At 37.0% G+C, this 21,127-nt stretch overlaps 1 protein-coding gene across 2 annotated transcripts in view; it reads left to right on the top strand.

The window, feature by feature from the left end:
* The first annotated feature begins 221 nt into the window (after nucleotides 1–221).
* Nucleotides 222–21,127, top strand: part of CEP89 (centrosomal protein 89) — a 33,121-nt gene continuing 12,215 nt past the window's right edge. Inside the window, exons 1-17 of one of the 2 annotated variants that reach the window (XM_054296368.1) lie at nucleotides 222–281; nucleotides 2,009–2,115; nucleotides 3,660–3,815; nucleotides 5,381–5,582; nucleotides 7,308–7,413; nucleotides 9,368–9,393; nucleotides 10,558–10,612; nucleotides 11,297–11,515; nucleotides 11,905–12,047; nucleotides 12,449–12,499; nucleotides 13,497–13,580; nucleotides 14,403–14,504; nucleotides 15,402–15,513; nucleotides 16,123–16,303; nucleotides 17,240–17,407; nucleotides 18,102–18,243; nucleotides 19,553–19,642. In XM_054296368.1, coding sequence (XP_054152343.1) covers nucleotides 243–281; nucleotides 2,009–2,115; nucleotides 3,660–3,815; nucleotides 5,381–5,582; nucleotides 7,308–7,413; nucleotides 9,368–9,393; nucleotides 10,558–10,612; nucleotides 11,297–11,515; nucleotides 11,905–12,047; nucleotides 12,449–12,499; nucleotides 13,497–13,580; nucleotides 14,403–14,504; nucleotides 15,402–15,513; nucleotides 16,123–16,303; nucleotides 17,240–17,407; nucleotides 18,102–18,243; nucleotides 19,553–19,642 — 1,983 coding nt within the window. In that variant the 5' untranslated portion in view covers nucleotides 222–242. Of the gene's footprint in view, nucleotides 282–2,008; nucleotides 2,116–3,659; nucleotides 3,816–5,380; nucleotides 5,583–7,307; nucleotides 7,414–9,364; nucleotides 9,394–10,557; nucleotides 10,613–11,296; nucleotides 11,516–11,904; nucleotides 12,048–12,448; nucleotides 12,500–13,496; nucleotides 13,581–14,402; nucleotides 14,505–15,401; nucleotides 15,514–16,122; nucleotides 16,304–17,239; nucleotides 17,408–18,101; nucleotides 18,244–19,552; nucleotides 19,643–21,127 lie in introns of both variants that reach the window. The other variant, XM_054296366.1, reaches the window with a different exon arrangement.

Below are 21,127 nucleotides of genomic sequence, written 5' to 3'. Positions count from 1 at the left end.
GGTACCGGGAAGCGGCAGCGGGAGCTCCACAGGCCACGGGCGGAGGAGGAGCGGAGGAGCGGAGGGCGGGCCGCAGCCGGAGCTGTTGCTACGGCCGAGCGAGGCTCAGTAAGGCCCGCGCTGACTGGAGGAGCTCGGGCCCGCAGCAAATCCGCCGTGCCTTTGTTTCCAGGCGGGTCGCGAAGGCGAAGCGTCCGACGCGGCGAGTGAGGTGGTGGTTGGAGCCGTGCCGTCCCGTCCCGATGGCGTTCCTGTTCAGGAGAGGCCGCAGGGGCCCCTTCGTGAGTATCGCTGTGCCTGGCATGGGGCTCCTTTACCGTGAGCGGGGACAGCAGGGCACGGGGGTCTGTGCGCGGCTGGGGCCAGGGGTGATGCCGGTGATCGCTGAGCACTTTAAAGTGAAAATCGGGGAGAAAAATGAAGCCCAAACCAAGACAAAATGGTGTCTGGGGGCTGGTGCGTTCCTTTCCCTCAGTCCCGGCCTGCCTGGCTTTTCAGGAACGCCGAGCTTCCTTTCCCTTTTCCCGTCCCTTCCCTGTGTCCGGGCTGGCAGCGCAGCTCGCTCGCTCCCAGCTCTTGCCGAGCCCATCCTCTAAGCACCGTTCACTGTAAAGTGAGCTGATAAAAGTTCTGACCGAAGGCCCAAAGCAGACAAAGGCTGTACGGTTGTCAGCAGTTGTGCGGGTGTACTCTTCCAACATACTTGAACTAAATGAATTTTTGTTTATTACTACAGTGAAAGTATTTAATCTTCTGTTGTTGTCATACTTTTACCATGGGATGATTTTTGCTTCAGCTGTGTTCCCTGGTAGTCTTAGCAGGGTCAGTCATAGTCGTGTCTGCAGTCGGCAGCCTGCACTAGACGAAATGGTGCATGCCAGACACAGATGCAGAATTAGGGAGCAGAGAGTTTGTATGGCTAAATAAAAAGGCAGTCTTTTAATGCACCATTTAAGTATTTGATGTGACTTCATAAAAAACCAGAAATATTTCCCGGTTTGCATCTTCATTCTCCTGTTGGAGAAGGGAATTACAGAATAATTGGGGGAGAAAAGATCTATAGCAGAAATAGCAGGAAGTTAGTCTGTTTCACTGCATAGAAAAGTAACATCTGCCCAAAGGTCATGGATTATTATGGCATAGCATTTTCTGATGCCTGGAGAGAGGACAAGGGGCAATGAGCACAGACAATTCAACTTAAACATAGTAATACAATACTGTGAGGTGGCTCAGCATTGTACAGGCTGGAGATACACAAGACATGACTGGACAGGACACCAAGCAACCCTCTCATGGGTGACCCAGCTTTGAGCAGGAGCTTGAGCTGGACAATCTCCAGAGCTCCCTTCAACCTCGACCAGTATCCAGTTTCCTTCACAGTACTTTTGCAGGAGCTCTGGTCCCATTTTTTCTGAGCTGGTATTTAATGTTATACCATTTAAAAAAAAATATTGTGTTTGCTGATGAAAAAAATTGTTTTTTTGGTTTTTTTTATAATCAAGGTTGAAACTTTGACTGTAAGACTTAGTGGTAGGGCTTTTTTTTCCCATCTCATACTGCTGTGACTAAGGAGTGACAAACTCTAGAAGGAACGGACTAATATTGTTAGTTTGAAGCAGCATTCTCATATTTTGAAAAAGTTATTTTCTAGTCCAGTTTTTCTTGTGTATCTATAGCAAAAAGATGAGTAAGTTAAAGTTCTTATTTTGCAAATTGTGATGTAGTGGTTAGAAAATGTACATTCATGGGTCTCATGTAAATTACATTTCTAACCTTCAAGAGCAGCTGTTGATAAATGTGAAATGAACTTGCCAGCTTTACATGGTGTTCTGACTTTAAGGGGAATGAAATGCCATTTCAAGTCTTCTGTTTACATTAATTGCATGTAATTGTTCTTCCTTTTTATATTATTTTGCATTGTTAGTTTCTGTGCACATTCAGTTCTGTGTTTTTGTCTCATTGTAATCCTTACAATCATTGTCAACTAATTTTATTTTAAATCATTTAGAAACACATAGCTCATGGCCTGGTCCCTGCTGCCACCATAGCTCCTAAACCTGCAGTTCCCCGCACCCCTCCCCCTCGTAGTCCAAACCCTTCTCCAGAAAGGCCCAGGTATGTCTTGCTTTTTGGGGTTTTTTTAAATTATTTTCTTTTTTAAACATATTTTTTGTTGTTTCATCAGGTATTATAGCATACTAGAAAAATCTGATTAGAAGAATTGCATGTCTTTACAATATTTACAAAACTTTTCATAAAAATAATGTGTTTTTAAGGGGGGAAATTTCTCACTCTGAACTTTTTTCCCCACTCCTAAACATGGTAAATATTCAGTACAGTAACTGTTGTGAACATGTGACTTGTCTGAGTCAATTAAAGATAAATGGACTATTTACAGTTAGTGGAATTTTAAATTTGGCTGCTACAGTGCAGCATGAGTGCTGTGATTCAGGAAATGTTAGCTCATTAGAAAAACATAAATTAAACTTGCTACCATACCAGGGACTCAAAAAATTGGCATGTAACACCACGCTGGATTGGAAACATGCAAATTATTTTTCTTTTAAGTTGTAGTTTCTTAGTTTTTATTCTGTTTTTTCTGCATTCTGGTTGTTTTCTGTGGCCTTTTTAGTGTCTCTAACATTCCTACTTAATTCTAATTAATTTCTTCTTCCTTTTTGGCCTCAAGTTCTTGTCATTCATTTTACAGTTCTCAGCTTTTCACTGCTTTAATCTTAGTTACTGCTTGTTTTTCCTTTTCATCATACCCTTCTCTGTACTCCACAGCATCACACAAACAGGCACTTCTGTTTGCTTGTCCTGGTTTGCAGTGTGCCTTAACACTTATTAACAACTTCAGAGTCATCAGTGAAAGGTTTAGAGTAGGGAATAATGGAGACAAAATAGCAGGATTTGGAAGACCTTTCCAACACAGCACAAGGTAGTATTGTTATGGCTGAAGTGAGTGCTAAATACTGTAAATTATTGATGTGAATTCTGTGAAAGTAACTCGGTTTATTCCATGATTTTCATGCATGTGATTTGGGAAAACCAATAGATATTGTACCTTACTCTTGGATAGCTGCACTGTTTTGTGCTTTGCTTTGGGAGGTTGTGACAGTGTTCACAGGGGTTCTTGGATGAGGATCTGACTCCATGTTTCAGAAGGCTGATTTATTATTTTATGATATATATTACATTAAAACTATACTAAAAGAACAGAAGAAAAGGTTTCATCAGAAGGCTGGCTAAGAATAGAATAGCGAAGAATGATAACAAAGGCTTGTGTCTCAGACTCTCTGTCTGAGCCAGCTGACTGTGATTGGCCATTAATTAGAAACATCTAACATGGGATAATCACAGATGCACCTGTTGCATTCCACAGCAGCAGATAATCATTGTTTACATTTTGTTCCTGAGGCCTCCCAGCTTCTCAAGAGAAAAAATCCTAAGGAAAGGATTTTTCATAAAAGATGTCTGCGACAGGAGGTTATAGTTTATAACCAATCCCACAGCATTCACTGGTATTTATACTTGTTAACTGTGAACATTTTGCTTTGATTAAATAATGAAGACATCTTGCAAAGGAAAAGTTATAAAATGTGGAGCACAGAGAAAGCACCAATGTTGCTTCATTGCTTTATTGTGTTTCCTTGCAGGTCTGCTCTAGCAGCAGCAATCCTTGCAACAGCACTAACAGGGCGCACTGTTGCTATTCCTCAGCCTCGGCAGAGATCCCTTTCTGAAGGTGATTCCACCTACTTGGAGCAAGAATGTTTGGAGCCATATGCAACAGTCACAGAGCTTGGAATAGGGTAGTGTATGCTTTCTGGTTTGATACCTGAAATTGTGATGATAAATGATACCTTGGAATCTCTTAGTGATCAATTTTACCAGAGTGACAGCAAACTGGCAAAATTTGTTACAGCTGTTGTTACAGCTACTTACTTTTTTCTTACCAAACCATAAATTCAGTCTGAAGTCTCTAACAATCCTTATTCTGTTTCTTGTAAAATGGAGTCACACATACAATTCTCAAAGAGGCAGATTTTGATTGTAGTCATAAGTAAAATCACATACCATTCCTGTCAAATGATCAGTTCTACAGAATGTGATGCACTGAGGAATCACTTGAATTACATGCAAGATGTTTCCTTTGTGCTAAAATGATTATTTCAAACTGTCTTTTTGGTAGAATTAAGAACCTTCTATCTCTAATCTGTCATTTTAAGATAGAGAGGAGAAGGTAGTACCAGTGTTAATTATCTGCTTTAGAGTATACACATTGACACTGTCTTGGAGATGGTTTATTATCCCATACCATTTGGGGTTTTTGATCTGTTTGGTTTAGTTTGTGCCCAGGGTGGCTGCTGTCCCTGCTTCAGCCCCCACCCTCCCTGGCTCTGGGGCTGTTGAGAAGAATGGAGCTGAGCTGGGGTGTCCAGAGGAAGTTTGGGGTGGAGCGAGGGGCATGGGCTTGTTCCACTGGACACACTGACCAGGGATCCTGCTGTTTCTGTGGGGTTTGCCTAATTCTTTTTGTGGTTGTTTTTTTCTTGATTTTTTTGGGTTTTGGGGGTTTTTGGCGGGGGGGGGGGTTCTGGTTTTTTTCTGGGTTTTTTGGTTTTTGGTTGGTTGGGGTTTTTTTGGTTTTGTTTTTTGGCTCGTTGGTTGGGGTTTTTTTGCTTTGGGTTTTTTTGCTTTGGGTTTTTTTGCTTTAGGGTTTTTTTGCTTTAGGGTTTTTTTGCTTTAGGGTTTTTTTCTTTAGGGTATTTTTCTTTAGGGTTTTTTTCTTTTGGGTTTGTTTTTTGGTTGGTTTCTTTTTGTTTGTTTCGTATTGTTTTGGTTTTTTTTTTTTTTTTTTGTTTTTTGTTTTTTGTTTTTTGTTTTTTTTTTTTATTATTGTTATTTTTGCTTTGGCATTGTGTCTGAGCTTGCCAGCTTGGCCTTTTTTGCTGCTTTGCTCTCAGGAAGCCCAGGACCAGTGTGTGCCCACCAGGAGCTCTGCACAGCCCAGCCCCAGGCACCAGCCAGTGCCGCTGAGCAGTCCTGGGGAGTCTCTGCTGTGTTTGGGAGCCAGGGCTGCTGCTCTGGGGTTTTCCCTACACTGGAGCTGTTTTGCCCCTCCCTTCCAGGAGCTAAAAAGTTCAGCTACAGAAACTCCCAGCTGCAGAGTTTCTGCTGCCTCTTGCTTGCTGTCCTGTTTCTGCTTTCGTTCCTTGTTCAGCCGACAAGGAATGAAGGGAAGCTTAGATGTCTCTGTGTCTCTTTGGACTTGTGTACATTGTAAGACTGATGGGTCTACTTTACTAGTGTTGGGTTGTTTTGAAGAATAGGCAGTGCTGAAACAGGCATTAAATGATTAAATTGCTTTTTGCAGATCTAACTGGAACCTCGATGGTTGTGACCGATCTCCTCTGCAGTCCCTGGAAATATCAGGCAATTATGGTGAAGATGAGGACATGGATACATATCTTTCAGATGCTGATAAAGAGGCAGAGTCCAGCTGCCAGAGTAATGAGAAAAGGGAAGGAAGCTTTAGCTCCAATGCTATTTATTCTGTTCCCTGCAAAACTAAAAAGGTAAGATTTTTAAATGCATTAGTTCCTTTACCATGTTTTAATATATTAATGCATACTCATATCTCAGATGCTTTTTATTCTCTTCTTACTCTTCACACATGTATTCAATATTTATTTCACATGCTAATTTTTGTGATTCATTTACTCTTACATGAATTTTCTAGATTTGTTGATTGTCACAGAGTTTCTCTGGTTATTAGGAGCACACTGGTATTGCATATAATTATCATGCATAATTATATTATATATAATAATGATGCATAGTCTTGTAAAATGTCCAATAATTTATATTGAGCATGTTACTTACACACAGTAGATGATTTGTTAAAAGCAGTAGTAATTTTACTATTAGATGGTGAAAGCTTAGTTAAGGGTTCAGTATTGTGCTAAAGGGCACGGGCCTATATAGAAATGGGAAGATTCAGAATCAAACAAAATAAATAACCTTTTCCTGAAGACCAGGCAATTTTTGTATGCTATAATTTTGGATTATCTTAAACGGTAATGAATTTAATACTCCAGAGGCACATTAAAGTTAAATAAAAAATGAGACAAAAATTTGACAAACAGGAAGAGGTACCTGAGTAGGAAAAAGGCAATAAAAGATCTCTAAAAAGATGCCTCTTCAAAAAAACCCCGCACCAGTAAGGTATGACCATCAGTCTTAGAATATACACCACAAATCCCAAAATGTGAAAGAATCCATAAAACACCAAAGGTGCAGAGACAGTAGCTGGTAAGAGGAGGGAAGGGTGTCACTGTCACATTTTCTGAAAAATCCCTTTGCCAGGATTTCTTCTCCTGGGAAGCTGAGAAGCCTCAGAGAAAAATGAAAACAATAATTATCTGATTGCTTCTCATGTGTTTTGCTGCTTTAGAATGTAGTTTAGGTATTACTATTATTATTACTATTATTATTACTGTTATTATCATCATCATCATCATCAAACTGGTCATTGTTTGATTAGTTTAATGTGAATTGTTTTGACTTAATGACCAATCACAGTCCAGCTGTGTTGGAGCTCTGGTGAGAGTCAGGAGTTTTTCATTGGTATCTTGTTAAGCCTTCTGTCTGAATCCTTTCTCCATTCTTTAATATAACTTTAGTGTAGTATTCTTTAATATAATATAGTATCATAAAATAATAAATTAGCCTTTTAAAAACATAGAGTCAAATTCATCATTTCGTCCCTATGATGAGAAACACAGAAAATACCACAGAAGGGGAAGAAAAAAAAAAAAGGGGGATGGAATGAGTAGAATATGTGGAACAGTGGTGTGTGATCAGTGGGCAAACCAGCAAAGATAATGTTAATTGTGGTTCATTCATGGTTCATTCATCCCTCATAGAGTGATACAGCAGATAAATGGTTGATAATTGAGATTATATATGCCACAGCAGGCAAGGAAACAGAGAATAATTTCATGGGCTCTTGTAACCAAAAAAGGTGACAGAGAGTACTTGAACTAATCACTTCATACTTGCTAACCTCCTGTTGATCATTTTAAGGTTTAGATTTTATTTACATAGGGTCCTAAACAACAGCAACACCAAAGAACCCCAAGAAATCAAGAGAAGAAAGAAATCTTATCATTTACTATTTTAAAATATCAGTGAATTCTGAATAGGACTGGGATGTTAATACTCTAAATGTTTCATACAGATATCAAGGTACATGGGCTGTTTTACCAGTGATCTGAGAGGTTTGTCTTATTTTTACATAGGAAGAGTTTCCACAATCTCCTATTCCTAATGCTGACAAGAAAGAAATTCCTTCCCATGAAACTGAGTGTCAGGTGCTGGTGGATAGGTCAAGTGTACAAGTAGAAGGTAAGTAAACTTACTTTAAGTCAAAATGCTATGCTTTTAATAACATTGGGAAAAAATTAATAAAAGAAATGTAATACTATATTGTAATATTATATTCCTTTTTTATAATGGCAATTAAAGAAATGCTACTAAGTACTTAGCAGTTTCTAATAGTTATAGAAAATTAAAATCCTGCATAAAGAGGAAAGATTGGTCTATACTCACTGAACTGTCAGCCACTGTTAAATGAAGAAATGGGGAGAAAGGTTTTGTGAAGTCTTGTCTTGTAAAGTGCAGTCATTCTCTACTATGCTTTTGTTGATATATGTGCCAGAAACAGTCAGGTTTGTAAGCTGGAACTTTTTGGAGTGCTACTGTGTTAAAAAAAAAAAAAAGCTAGAGATAGAGGAAGACATTTTAATCAGTTATTTTACTTGTCTGAAAAACAGTAGTAAAAACTAACTGAATTTTTAAATAATCAAATGGCATGATAGTAGTGTTGTTATACCTTCTGCAAAAGTTGTATCATTATTGGTGTCAGGATGTTTCTTCAGAATAGAGAAATAAACATGATAATCAGTCTCAGAATATGAACCTAAGCACTGAATTGTTAAGATTCACAAATAATTTTTTTCAATAAGTAATTTCATTAGATTAGGGACGTTTGGGTTGTTACTGGATCTGTCCTTAGGCAATTTTCTTATAACAATAGAATATTGTGGAAAAAAATTATAACAATAGAGCAGCACCAATCTACTGGTGTAGCAGTTTTCTTGCATAATTATCTTGTCTGTTATTTTCAAATCAAGAATAGGGAAAGAAGAATTAGTTTTGGAGCTGAAAAATGCAGTTTTTACAGAGGATGGTTGTAGCAATGATGAATGAAAAACACAGACTCCCCATAGCAGCTGCAAAGGAAGATGGTTTATTGCAAAAAACATTTTAATGCTGTATTTAGAGGGCAAACTCTTACCTGTTTCTGTTCCCATGGAATAGAAAAAACATGCAGTGGCTGCCTGCCCCTGCAGGTGCTGCTGTTCTCATGTTCCTGTACCCCATCCCCTTTTTGATCACAGTGTCCCTGTGTGCCCTGACCAGTGAGAATCCCAAACAGGAGCTGAGCACACACTGCTTGCATGGCTTGTTTTCTGTTTACACAACTTGGTTTTTAGGTTCTGTGACTTGGTTTTTGCCGTCCCCTTAGCTGAGGCTTTCCCACAGTGCTTTCCCATGAGTTGAGGTGACAGAAATGAACAGAACTGAACAGAGGCCTCTCAGGCCCTTATTTTATAAGATTTTTCTTATCTCCCACAGATGGTAGCACTCTCTAGCTAGTGGATAGGAAAGAGGAAGCAAAACTGAGTCAATTTGCAAAAAATTATGTCTTTCTAAATTTTATTCATGTTGGATCCCAGTATTTTTTCAGTATGATTTCAGTGGACTCTATTTTAATTTCTCTATTTATTTCTCTATTTCATAGAGAACACTATTCAGAAAGAATGGTTGCTTTGATAAAACCATTTGGGAAGAGAAGGCATTAAACTGAAAATGTAGGATATATAAACTGTTTCTAATCCTTCTTGTACATAATAACTGCTGCAGGCCTTGAAAGCTGTCAGAATTACACTTGTTTTGTTCAGAGATGCAGTAGGATTCGAGTCCAGTAAAATCAGTGACAATATTTCATTTTTTCTTCAGTTAAATTCTGAATTTATCACAGAAGCCAGCTTCATTTCTTCCATACTTGCACCTATCCACTGTGAGGTAAATTGAGGTCTCACATCAGTGTCCTGCTACACCATGAAACAGTTAATGGAAAATTAGTGATCTAATCTGTGCTTTGGGAAGGACTTTCTTACATCTGTTTGCATGTATTATATGTGTGCATACATATCCTTGTGAACCCTTAGAGCTTACGGACTTAAAATAATTTTTGTTCTAATTGACTGAAAGATCTGTTTTTCTTTAACAGAAGACCAAAATCTGGGCTTGAATTTAAAGGTAAGACTTTTATAAAGGTTGATTTATGATGCATTTTGGAAAATAGCTTGTCATAAAAAGCTGATAGGTTTGAGGTCACTTAAAAGAAAACTAATTTATTGCCACTATGGAATATTTTTCTTTTAGAATAAAAAAATGGCTAATCATTCCTTTTGAAAAAATGCTACTATATAGGTAAATGAGCCATACAAAAGCTGTTTGCTTTCTTTTTTTTTTAGTATATTGTCTGTTATTTCTCATGTGAAAGAAAGAAACTTGAGACCCAACATGCTATAGCAAGGGATAGCTCATACTGTTAATTTTCAAACTCTGAGCCTGACTTTATTGCATTTTTGTACAGTTTTCTATTTGAACTGATCTGACTGCTTCATAAGCTTGAAAAGGAATACCCAAAAATTTAGTTTCTCAGATCAACTTGCCAGAAGATTGTTTATGGAAATGGTCAGTTCTTCCATTGTTATCAGAACTTTTTTTACAAGTTCTTAGCAACATATCTTTTTCTTTGAAATTGTTCATGAGTTTTGTCTCATTTAATCATTGGTGTCACTCGTATCATCAATGTGTTAAATTACATGACAGCATATCCTTACAAAACTTACTGCTGTTTCATAAAAACATGGAGAAATCTCTACATCACCTTCACCTCAAGTAAATACATTAGCATAAATGACACTGTAATTCTTTCCCTTCTGAAAATGTACAAATATTTTCAATTTTTTTTCCAGCAAAGCAAGAACAAAGTTCTTCAACTCTGAAAAACACTTAACAGACAACATTTTTATTGATTTGCTGATACCCAGTTAGAGACTGACATAATTGACTACTTTAAAGTCTTACTCTGTACTCTTATTCTGTACCCTTCCTGTTTCATCAAGAAGCTTTCTGTTTGTGACTTTTATGTCAGCTGTAAAATAATTGCTTTGAGAACTGTACATTTCTGACTACTAAAGATAATAGTGAGTTTCAGGTGTCCACAAGTGACTGATGGCAGTGGTGATTGATAAAATGATGTCTAGATGAGTAGATGATAAGTTGAGTATTATTAGCAGTGAATCCAGCATTCAGTTTAGTTGATATAAAATAAACTCCTTCAAAAATGTTATTTAAGTTCTTCAGCAGTGATGCTGTTAAAGCAGATTATCTTATTTTTTATTTCTTTGCTAGGAGGAAAAATCAGTAGCTGAAAATCTGGTACATGACAAACCTCCACCATCCCCAGGTACTTTGGATTTTTCAATGACTTTGCTAGACATTTTCACTTTATTAATATGCATGTGTATATGAAAATCGCTTTTACTGATGCAACAACTTATCCAGAGTTTTGCTGAAAATCTGAAAGTTTACTTTTATAAGAATTGGTCAGTAACTTCTATTCAATAACACTGAAGCTGTTCAGTGGGAAGGAATGTAAACTTGCATTGTATGGGCGGTTAAAATTTGCAGGGATCAAGAATACTGACCAGTCCCTGCAGGGCACAAAACTCATTAAAAGAATGACAATTTTTAGTGTCTGAGAGAAAAGATGGGAAATTGCAGCCACTTCACAGCTCTCTTTCCAAATCCACGGTTTTTTGTTTTCCCTAGTCTTATCTTGAGCCATGAGCTGATTTAAATCTTATAAAATATCACTCATATATAATGTTAATATTAGAAAAAATAGATTTAAATTTGCTGAAACTGCAATTCCAGTCTGGATACTGATTTAGATCTTATAAAGTATCATTAATATATAATGTTAATATTAGAGAAAATGGATTGTAATTTGCTGAAATTCCTATTCAGTCTGGATACTGATCTAGATCTTAAAGTATCACTCAATATAATGTTAATATTAGAAAGAATGGATTGTTATTGCTGAAATTCCTGTTCCTGTATTTAAATACCTTGTTCTGTGGCATTACAGATGTGTCTGCTCGGGCAAGGCAAGTATGGGAAAATATAAGCAAAGAAAAGTTCAGAGAACTAAAACAAGAAAACTGGTCTCTGAAAAAGGCATACCAAGCTGTGGTCCAGCGATTTGAGGGAACAAAACAGCTCATAAAAGAACAGGAATTAAAGCTGAAGATGCTAGAAGAAGAAAACAGAAGACTTAAAGAAGCTGCAGAGAACTCACATAGAGAAGGTGGGAGAAACATATAAGGTATTCTGTATTTATCTTGTTTCAATTTTTGTAATTTCTTACAACCTTTTCCCCTAGCAGCAGGTTTCAAGTCATTGATTTAGGCAAGTTTGCTTGCAGAAGTAGTTTCCAAATAGTATTTTCTACATTTGTAGAAATTTTGTCAAGGAATAAGTACATGATAATTTAAAAAAAAATGACTTGTTGTTTGAAATAGAATGGATTTTTTGCTAGTAGTTTTTCATGGGATTTTTCAATTTTTCTTTCTCTTTGAGAGAAGTTATTGGTTGTTATTCTAACTTATTTAATTTTTCTTCATTACAATTAATAAATTGTTGTGAACGTGTCTTGAATTTTAATGAAACTTTCTTGTTGGATTTTTGTTTTAATAGGGGAGGCAACAGAATTACTTTCTCTCAGACAACAAGCACAAGAGCTGGTAGATGAAAACGATGCTTTGAAAACAGTGGTCCATCGTTTAAATGTGGAATTAAGTCGTTATCAAACTAAATTCAGGTCATTGTCCCAAGAAGAGGTGAGAATCTTCATTATCAATTGTCATTATTAATCAATTATTATTCATTATCATTATCAATCTTCATTATCTTCATTATAATTACTACTGAAATGTTCCATTGTCTGTTTAATCTTTTGAGTTTTTATTACTGTTTTCTTCAGATTTGCCATAAAGTCTACAAATTGCACAGGCTTTCTCTGAAATTTAAAAAAAAGCCTTTATCATTAAGTCTAATATTAAGAATTCAGTATTATTTAGTATCAGTAACATACTGGATTTTCGGTTTTATTGGGTGTGTGTTACTTATGGAACATATGTAATAAGCTTGTTTGGGATGATAATTGTGACTGCAGTGGACAGTTTCTGGTGCTTCAAAAAGCAGGAAGTAATGTCAATATATTTTTAATTATCTATTCTAGAATGCAAAGCTGAAAAGCTTACCCATGGAAGGACCACAACCACCATGGCTGGTAAGTCCAATAATATTTGCACTTAACTGTTCATTCCTCTCTAAAGAAGTAGAATTTCTTTACTGGAATCAAAGTATTCAGCTATTACTCTGCTGAACTATCACATACTAATAGACTATTATAAACATTTCTTTTGTGGCAGAAAAATATGTATGGCAGAACTTTGTTATGAATGTGTGCAGTTCCAGTTGAATGTGTACAGTAAGCTACAAACTCCTCATAGTCACCAACTTTGAACTATTGAAAAGTATTGTCATGCTGAGAATCATAAATGCCATCCTCACTTGGAATTGTCTAGCATTTAGTTTGCTTCAAGGTCTTTCAAGGTCTATTGCTTAATTGGTAATTTTAATTGGTAATTTTAATTGTTAGTCTTAATTGGTGTTCTTTTGTTGTTGCTTTTTTTGTGATCGTACTAAAAGAAAACAGAATATTTCTGATTGTAGGAATGGTCATGGATCCAGTAGTAGCCTATGAATTTCTGACAAGGAGAAGGAAATAGTCTGTGAAAGGGAATGCATTTGTAATATGTAAAAGCAATTTCTCCTTGAAATACTAAACAGATCTGATATTTTCCTTCCTCACTGTTACTGAGAACTGTACAGAGTGGGAAAGTTCTCCTGCTCTCTCTTTTTAGCCAAAATAGCCAATAATCACATATGAATGTATTTAGTCTTAATGGTTCAGATTTGAGAGTGTAAAAATTCCCTTCTCACTTACTAATGAATCTGGGATAATTTTTTTTAGCATTATATTCACTAAAGTGTTTGAATCTTATTTTGTATTCATTTGCATCCTTAATCTGCTGTGTTACATATAGTGGTAAGTTAAAGCTGCTTTTTAGAAGAAGGATGCAAGTGAAGCATGAGGTCTTTTCCTTTCCAAAGCTTGCTGCTAACACAGTACTGTGAGGTGTTTCTGCAGCATCATTCTGTATATAATGGTCTGTGTGCTTGTAATTAATCTACACGTATTTATTTTTTAATTTTCTTTTAAGTTGGATATGAAGTATTTGTCACCTCTTCTGTTGGCATATGAAGATAGAATAAGAGAAAAGGAAGATTTTATTCTTGAACATGAGGCAAGTTGCCATTTAGAAAAAATATCCACTAAAGCAGAAATAAATTACTGAATTTTTTAAAGGGATTTGCCTGTGATGTTCTCTGCCTAAAATTTAAAGCAACTTTGTTTTACTTGTCCATGCTTAGTATTGTGCTGTCTCTTGGCTTGGTTGTTTTTATCAGCCTGTTCGCATTTAGGAGCATGCACTACACTGACATGTGTAAGATATGCTCTAAAAATGGAACAAACCATAAACTGCTCAGTGGTAGAAAGAATTTAGTCCTAAATTCATAGTGGGAACTCAGTGCTCTTGTAGCTGCTTGTGGGTTTTGTGGCAGAAGAATACTTCTAGGTATTAAAAGATTAGGTACTCTTTTTGCTTTTTAGAAGTATTTTTTGTCACTGAATCTTTGAAAAAATAGCTATTTGTTTCAGAGTGCAACTTTCCTGGGTTTTAAAAAAAAAAGTATTTCCTTCAAAAAATTCAGCCATAAAATAAGCAGGAAACAGCAAGGGTTTTTTTATATTACTGTAAATTCACTGTGTTGTCTTACCATGTCCAAATCCATGTCACTCCTACTGAAAATGGATAATGTCATCCAGTAATTTCCAGAATTCTTCTGAGGGTCTGCAACTTGTAAAATTGTGCCACAATATCAGTATTATTTTAACCAAATATTACTAGATTAATGAAACAATTTAGAAATCAAATATGCATACCTGAATTAGAGATGAGTGAGTACTGAAATAATATTCTATTATGATAAGAACTAGAAGGCACCTAAGCATGTTTTTGCAAAATAATTATAAAGAACTTTATATGAAATCCTTTGTCTTCCAGGAGGATATGAAGAATTTTAAAGCACGAGTTGAAGAGTTGGTGAAGGAGAATGAAGATTTGCATGGGCAATTAAATAACTGCATTTCCCCAACAGAATGGCAAGTTATATTCCTAGAAATTAATTTCAAAGTTTAAAATTATTTTGCTTACTGCATGCGAACTTTTAAAATTACAGATCTTAAGGAAATTTTTTTTGTCTGTAAACAGTGTTTTTCTGAAGAATTAATAGCATCACAATTGTCGTATTGGAACAATGCTGATCTGCAATGCCTGGAACAGTTTTGGAGTAAAGATTAAATATGAATGTGGAGTTTTGCAGGGGAAGCCCATGTAATTCTGTCCTAGGTATTGCAGGTTACATACCTTTACAGTGTGCCAATGGCATCAGTTTTCCACTAATACAAAATAGCACTGGAATGTGGCATTAGAAGAATTTGATGTTTTTGAGAAGTGAGACAATGCAAATGAAATTAAGTGAGACAGTGCATAATGAAGTCAAGTAGTTGTTGGAGGTTAGGATTTTTCCTTTTTTATTATTTTTTTTTTCTCCCATTTGTTGCTTAAGAGATGGGAATGACTGATACTTGAAAGATGTGGCTGGGAGGAGGAGGAGGAAGAGTGCAGCTGACTGCAGGCTCTCAGCTGAGGGGCTTTCCCTTGGGAAGTGCAGAGATCCCTGGAGATTTTGGCTGGGATTCAGCTCCTCTCTCTCTTGGAATTGGGATGGGAGTGCACAGGGATGGTTTTGATGCAGACCTGCTGCCCAGAGAATTTTCTGCCACTGCAGTTTTCATCCTGCTGTCAGTGTACTGTGGGTGAGCTTCTGCTCACAAGGAGGTTGAAGAAGTTTTTTTTTTGCTTTCAATAAGGATTTTTAATCTGCTTTTTAAAGAGGTTCAAATATGATTTTTTAAGTTTACACTGTTGACAATCAGTTGTGTTTGTTCTTTGGACATAACATCTGAGTTATATTTTATTTACATTTATCATTGCAGGCAGCTGCTACAAACTCAGGCCAAGCTTGTCTTGGAAGAAAACACAGTGTTGATGGAGCAACTCAAAATTCAACAAGCTAAAGCAAAAGATAGTCACAGACAGCATGTCCAAGAAGGTAAAAGTGCTTGAGTTGCTATTCATCTGAATTACACTAAAGGTGGTACTGCAGGTTTTGATTTTTGGAGGGTTTTTGTTTGTTTTCTGTTGTAATTTTTTTTTTTTGGTTTTGGTTGGCTGGGGGTTTTTTTGCAACTTTATGTATGTCTAAAAAGTGTCCTTGAATGTAGGTAACATTAATAGGAGATCAAGCTGTGGATGTCAACTGATACTTTAAAAAAATGTCACTATCACCTATTTACACTATAAAAAATACTCCATTTTAACTTCTGAAAAAATGAGAACTGTTTAGCAGCAGCACAATCATTTAGCATAATTGAAGAGCACTTCAAACTGAATCAGAATTTTTCAGAGTAAAATGACATTTCAGTGAGCTTATAGCCTTGAAAAGAAGTACTCTTGAAGTTTCTGCACTATTCCAAAACAAGTTTCTTGAGACAGCAAAATGTCAAGTCCAAACTGTTAAAACACAAACTGACAAATTTTCTGTTACGTAATGTTGTACACAACTAGGAATGAATGTAGTAATGGTTTTGTTGAAGTTTCACTCAGTGCTTGAATTAGTTCTGCTATACACAATTGACTTTTTTTCCCCTCTTTCCAAAAGCTTCAAAGTTGACCAAACAAATAGTAATCTTAGAAGATAAGAACAAGAGCCAAGAGAAAGAAATAGCAGAGTACCAGAAGCAGCTGGAAGCTTTGTGTTCTACATGTGAAGAGCTGAAAGCCAAAGTGGACAGCAGAATACCAGAAAAGGAGCACTTGGCTGTGGTGAATGATTTAAAAAGGTGTGAGTTTATATAGGGTGCACATATGGAGAAACAATGGTGCAAGGCATGCACATGACACACAGCACTCTGTGGGGAGGAAATTTATGCTGGTAATTCAGCAAGGTAACCACCAAAGCACAAAAAAAAAAGGGAAAGAAGTCTTTAAAAAACAGTCTTAGTTTTTAGAGACATTTACAATTACAAAATCCCAGTTCTAGAAATATTGGCAGAAGTGTTTTTACCATAGAGTACCTACTGCTAATTGTACCATTTTGAATAGTAGAAGAGGAGGCATTAAAAATACCATTTTTGTCAAATCTATTTGCTTCTATCACTACTATATAAAAAACATTTTCATTCTTGTGTTCTTTGGAACATGTCTAAAGAATCCTGAAATTCTGAGCTAGATGTTCTAAGTTTCTTCAGTTGTTACTATATGGAAATTACATGAAACATCACAACTCAAAAGTGCTGCTGTGCAGCATAATCTGCAGAGTAATGTTTCTGTGAAGACTTTGCATAAATTTGTATGCTCTCAAGCCTTTGGACAGTGCTGGTTACTGCAGAGTAATGTTTCTGTGAAGACATTCCATATATTTGAATGCTCTCAAGCCTTTGGATAATGCTGGTTACTGTTTCATGGTACAGTGCCATCCTGAGAAGTCCTCACATCTTGTATTTTGGTGTTGATAGTAATTTATTTGAAAAGAAAAAGAAACACAAAGGGATTACATCTGGGCAGCATATTTTTATTATTTAAATTAAGTGAAGTCAGAAGGAATTACTTGAATAATTTGATGTGAGATTGTAATACCTCTCTGATGTCACCAGGGAACATTGAGCATTCTCAGTGTATCTTATTTCAGAATTTCAACATGGGTATTTCCTGTAACTCAGCATTTTAGTGATGTAGATCTGTGCATGATACCTGTTCTACACTGTTGGTTTTTGCAGTTGTTTACAGCAGGAGCAGGAGAAAAAACTCTCTGAGGTGGAAGCAGTAATGGGAAAAATGGCATCACTGCAAAGTGAAAACAAGAAACTGCTCTTAGAGAAAAATAACTTCATGGCTGACAAGAAGATCCTGGAAACTGAGATGCAGTTGACTCAAAAGACAAACAGGTCTTATAATGGTCTTATTTTCTTGTACAGAAATAATTGTATTTCTAAAAACAACAGAAATATCTGTAAAAATCTTGTCTGACTTCCCATAATGTGTATTTTCTACCTACTGCAAAAAAACCCATGTTATCTGAACATGTTTGTCATGTCTAGAGGCCTGGTTGTCAAGTTTTGCTAATTTTTGTGTTTTCATGCTCACTTTTCTGTGTCTATTTGCAAATTAGGAATATATCTTTAATTTAGTAGTTAGTAGTTAGCTGTAGCAATTAATCATTAGGTGAACTTATGTGAAAATAAGATGAGTAGACATACCCAATTTGCAGTTACAAAAGAATAAGACTTTTACTATTTGCAGATCTTCTTATGCACCTGGTTGCTTAGAGAGGAATTCACAACATTTTAAAAATACAGTATTGTTATTCTATATCTTAAGAAATATGAGCTTGTAGCCATTGCACAAACTGTTCTTTTGCACCATTGTTACTGTTGTTATTCAGATAACATTTTGTAAAGAAAAAACAGCCCCAAAAATTGGAACATAGTGCTATTGGCACTGCAAATATTCTGAGCCAGTGCATTTTTAACAGTATGTATGATTGTTTGAGACTTGTACATGTTGATTTGCATGTGTGATACAAGTTTTTTAAGGCCATTGCTAATTCCCAATCCAAAGATTTTCCCTTTTCTTTTACAGACGATTAAAGAAGAAAATTGGTCTTTTGCAAGTGCAGCTGGAGGAAGCAATGGAAAAAGAAGTTGCAGCCCATCACTATCTAGCAAACCTTATTGGGCTGGTGGAGAAGATAGCTAAAGAACGTGATCATCTTGTATTTTTGGTAATTACCTTTAAATAATTAATGTGACTTAATTCCTATTTCATACAGTTATCATGCTACTGGCACAAGTTATTATTAATCTGAATTATCAAAGAATAAAGCTGTAATTCCAGTTTAAGGATTTAGCTCTGTTTAAGTAGACTTTAGCAAATAGGATAGGAGCAATGAAAGATTTTTTTCTAGAGGAGCAATTAAAAGCAACTACCCTTTTTTCTGGAGGTAATATAATTAAGTCTTAATAACATAAGCATTAGGGTCTGAAATGGCACTTGGCAAGTTTAAAAGATTTTTTTAACCCAGTTTTAGAAGTTGATGTTACATGTATTTCAAAATAGCTCATGTATTTAGAAATAGCTACATGTATTTAAAAATTGCACACAATCATAAAATTTTAATATTTGTTTTGAGTCTTAAGGGTGGACTGTTATCCTTATCTGTATGGACTGTCTGCTGTGGATGCATATTATTGCTCCTTGTTGGTTTGCAGTCATTTTGACAGGCTGATTGAGAGTTTTGGAACAACTTCTCTTTAGTGGAAGTGCCTGGCATGGAGGTTTCTGGGCCTTTTGTAAACTCATTTTGTTTCTTTTACAGGATGCTGGGCACAATTTCAATTTTTCATATTCATGCTTTTGTCTTCAGATTGAATCTGAAATAATTTCACAAAACTTTGTAAAAATAAAGCTTCTTTTGCTTGTTGTTCAGGTAGCAGACAAAGGTTGTCATCAGCATTGGATAAAAAGATAGAGCAGTTAATTCCTAATTCTAGGAGAGAGCTATGGTGACACAGCTCAAATCCTTGTCCACTACAACCTGGGCTTCAGGATTGAAACTGGGCACAACAAATGTATCCTAGAAACTGGGGGAACTGAATTCTTAGATCTCAATCTCTGGGATATCTGCTTTTAAATATTAATCATGCCATATTAAAAATATCCTTGCCTGAACCCCTGCCAAATTCAAGGGCTTGTTTGAGAGCAGATTGCTAAATGTGACCTAAAGGATGGGTCTTGTGCATAAAATGGGATCCCTACTAATGCATACTTAGATTTGTAGGAAAACCCACAGAATTGGTTGGGTTTACAGTATGTTTCATTTCAGAATAATACTGCTGCATAGTATTCACAGTCAGCTGACAAATTATTAATGAGCTGTTCTGAGAATAATTTCCAGGACCCTTTATCCATGTTGGTTCTTCTGACAGTGGGAGTTCAAAATGAAATTGCTGCTTCCCTCAGTGTGTGCATTTCGTCTGCCCTGACAAACAGACAGAGTGTTACATGTGGCTTTGTTTACTGCATGGTTGCAGGCCAGATGTTTGGAAAATGAGAATCAGGGTGTTCTCAAGAAAATTATAGAAGGCAGCCTGCGCTTAGGAAGATTGGAAGAAAAAGTAAAGGTAAGCAGTGTTTCTAAGCTAAATATCTATTGTGAAATGTTTGGGGTTTTTTAATGAGAAAAGTAGTTAATCTCTGCCAATGTTATGTGAAAGACTTATGTATGGATTATCCTCAAAAGTTTTGAAAAAACAAAACTAACAGTCCTGGCTCAACAGGGAGGTCCCAGAGGACTGGAGGAGCCAATGTGAGCCCATCCCCAAGAAGGGCTGGAAGGAGGCTCTGGGGAACTCCAGGTGCCCAGCAAGGTTATGGAACAGATCACCTTGAGTGCCAGCACAGGGCACCCACAGGGTGGCCAGGGATCAGAAACAGCCAGCGTGGGTTTAGGAGGGGCAGGACCTGCCTGACCAACCTGATCTCCTGTGACCAGGTGACCCACCTGTGGATGTGGGGTGTGGTGTTCACAGGGGTCTCACGACGAGGGAAGAGATGAGAATGTTGACTCTGTTTCAGAAGGCTGGTTTATTATTTTATGATACATGTATTATATTAAAGAAAATGATATACTAAAACTATACTAAAAGAATAGAAGAAAGAATTTCATCAGAAAGCTTGCAAGCAAAGGAAAATAATGGAATGATAATAAAGTCTTGTGACTGACTGAGAGTCTGAGCCAGCTGACTGTGATTGGCCATTAATTAGAAACAACCACATGAGACCAATCCCAGATGCACCTGTTGCATTCCACAGCAGCAGATAACCATTGCTTACATTTTGTTCTTGAGGCCTCTCAGCTTCTCAGGGGAAAAAATCCTAAGAAAAAGATTTTTCATAAAATGTGTCTATGACAGTGGGGAAGGCTGGGGATGTGTCTACCTGGACTCCAGCAAGGCCTTTGGCACTGTGTCCCACAGCTCCCTCCTGGAAAAGCTGCAGCCCAGGGCTGGGACAGTGGCAGGACCCAGGACATCCCTCTGGCTGTCCTGGACTGCCAACACCCCTGCCAGGGGGCTCAGAGACCCTGGCACAGAGCCCAAAACACCTGTGGGTTTGATTATGACCCATGGAGCAAATTACCAACCTCAGATGAAGATCTGCAAGCCATGACAAATTAAGTAGAATGATAGTGAATTTATCACAGGGTGAAAAATAGATTTTTTGGGGTTTTTAGAATGGGGATTCAGGGGACAAGATGGGGGGATCTGGGCGTGTCCAGCCTTTCTCCTTCTTCTTCTTGGCCTCCATCTTCTGCTGTGATGGTGGCACTTACAGATTGGTTTAGAGTAGAAGCTCACTGTCTAACATAGGTTACAGGTATTGGAAAGTAATTGTAAACATTGCACACATAGTTTTTAGTATAAAGCCATAACACTGCCCTGGGGGCAGGCAGAGTGCCTGGAACTGTCCTGCTGGATGGACCTGGGCAGGGCAGGAGAAAGAATTTTATAGATAAGATGCAATAAACAACCTTGAGACTGAGAAATGAAGAGCCCTGACTGCTTCTTCGAGTGCCAGGCTGGGAAAAGAGACTTTCTAACACATCT

Source organism: Melozone crissalis, unplaced genomic scaffold (genome assembly GCF_028551555.1).
Source record: "Melozone crissalis strain CALT ecotype California unplaced genomic scaffold, PUWL_Pcris_2 ptg000007l_1, whole genome shotgun sequence".
NCBI classification, from domain to species: domain Eukaryota; kingdom Metazoa; phylum Chordata; class Aves; order Passeriformes; family Passerellidae; genus Melozone; species Melozone crissalis.
Note: the sequence above shows the minus strand (reverse complement) of the source record. Positions and strands in the feature narration are given on the sequence as shown.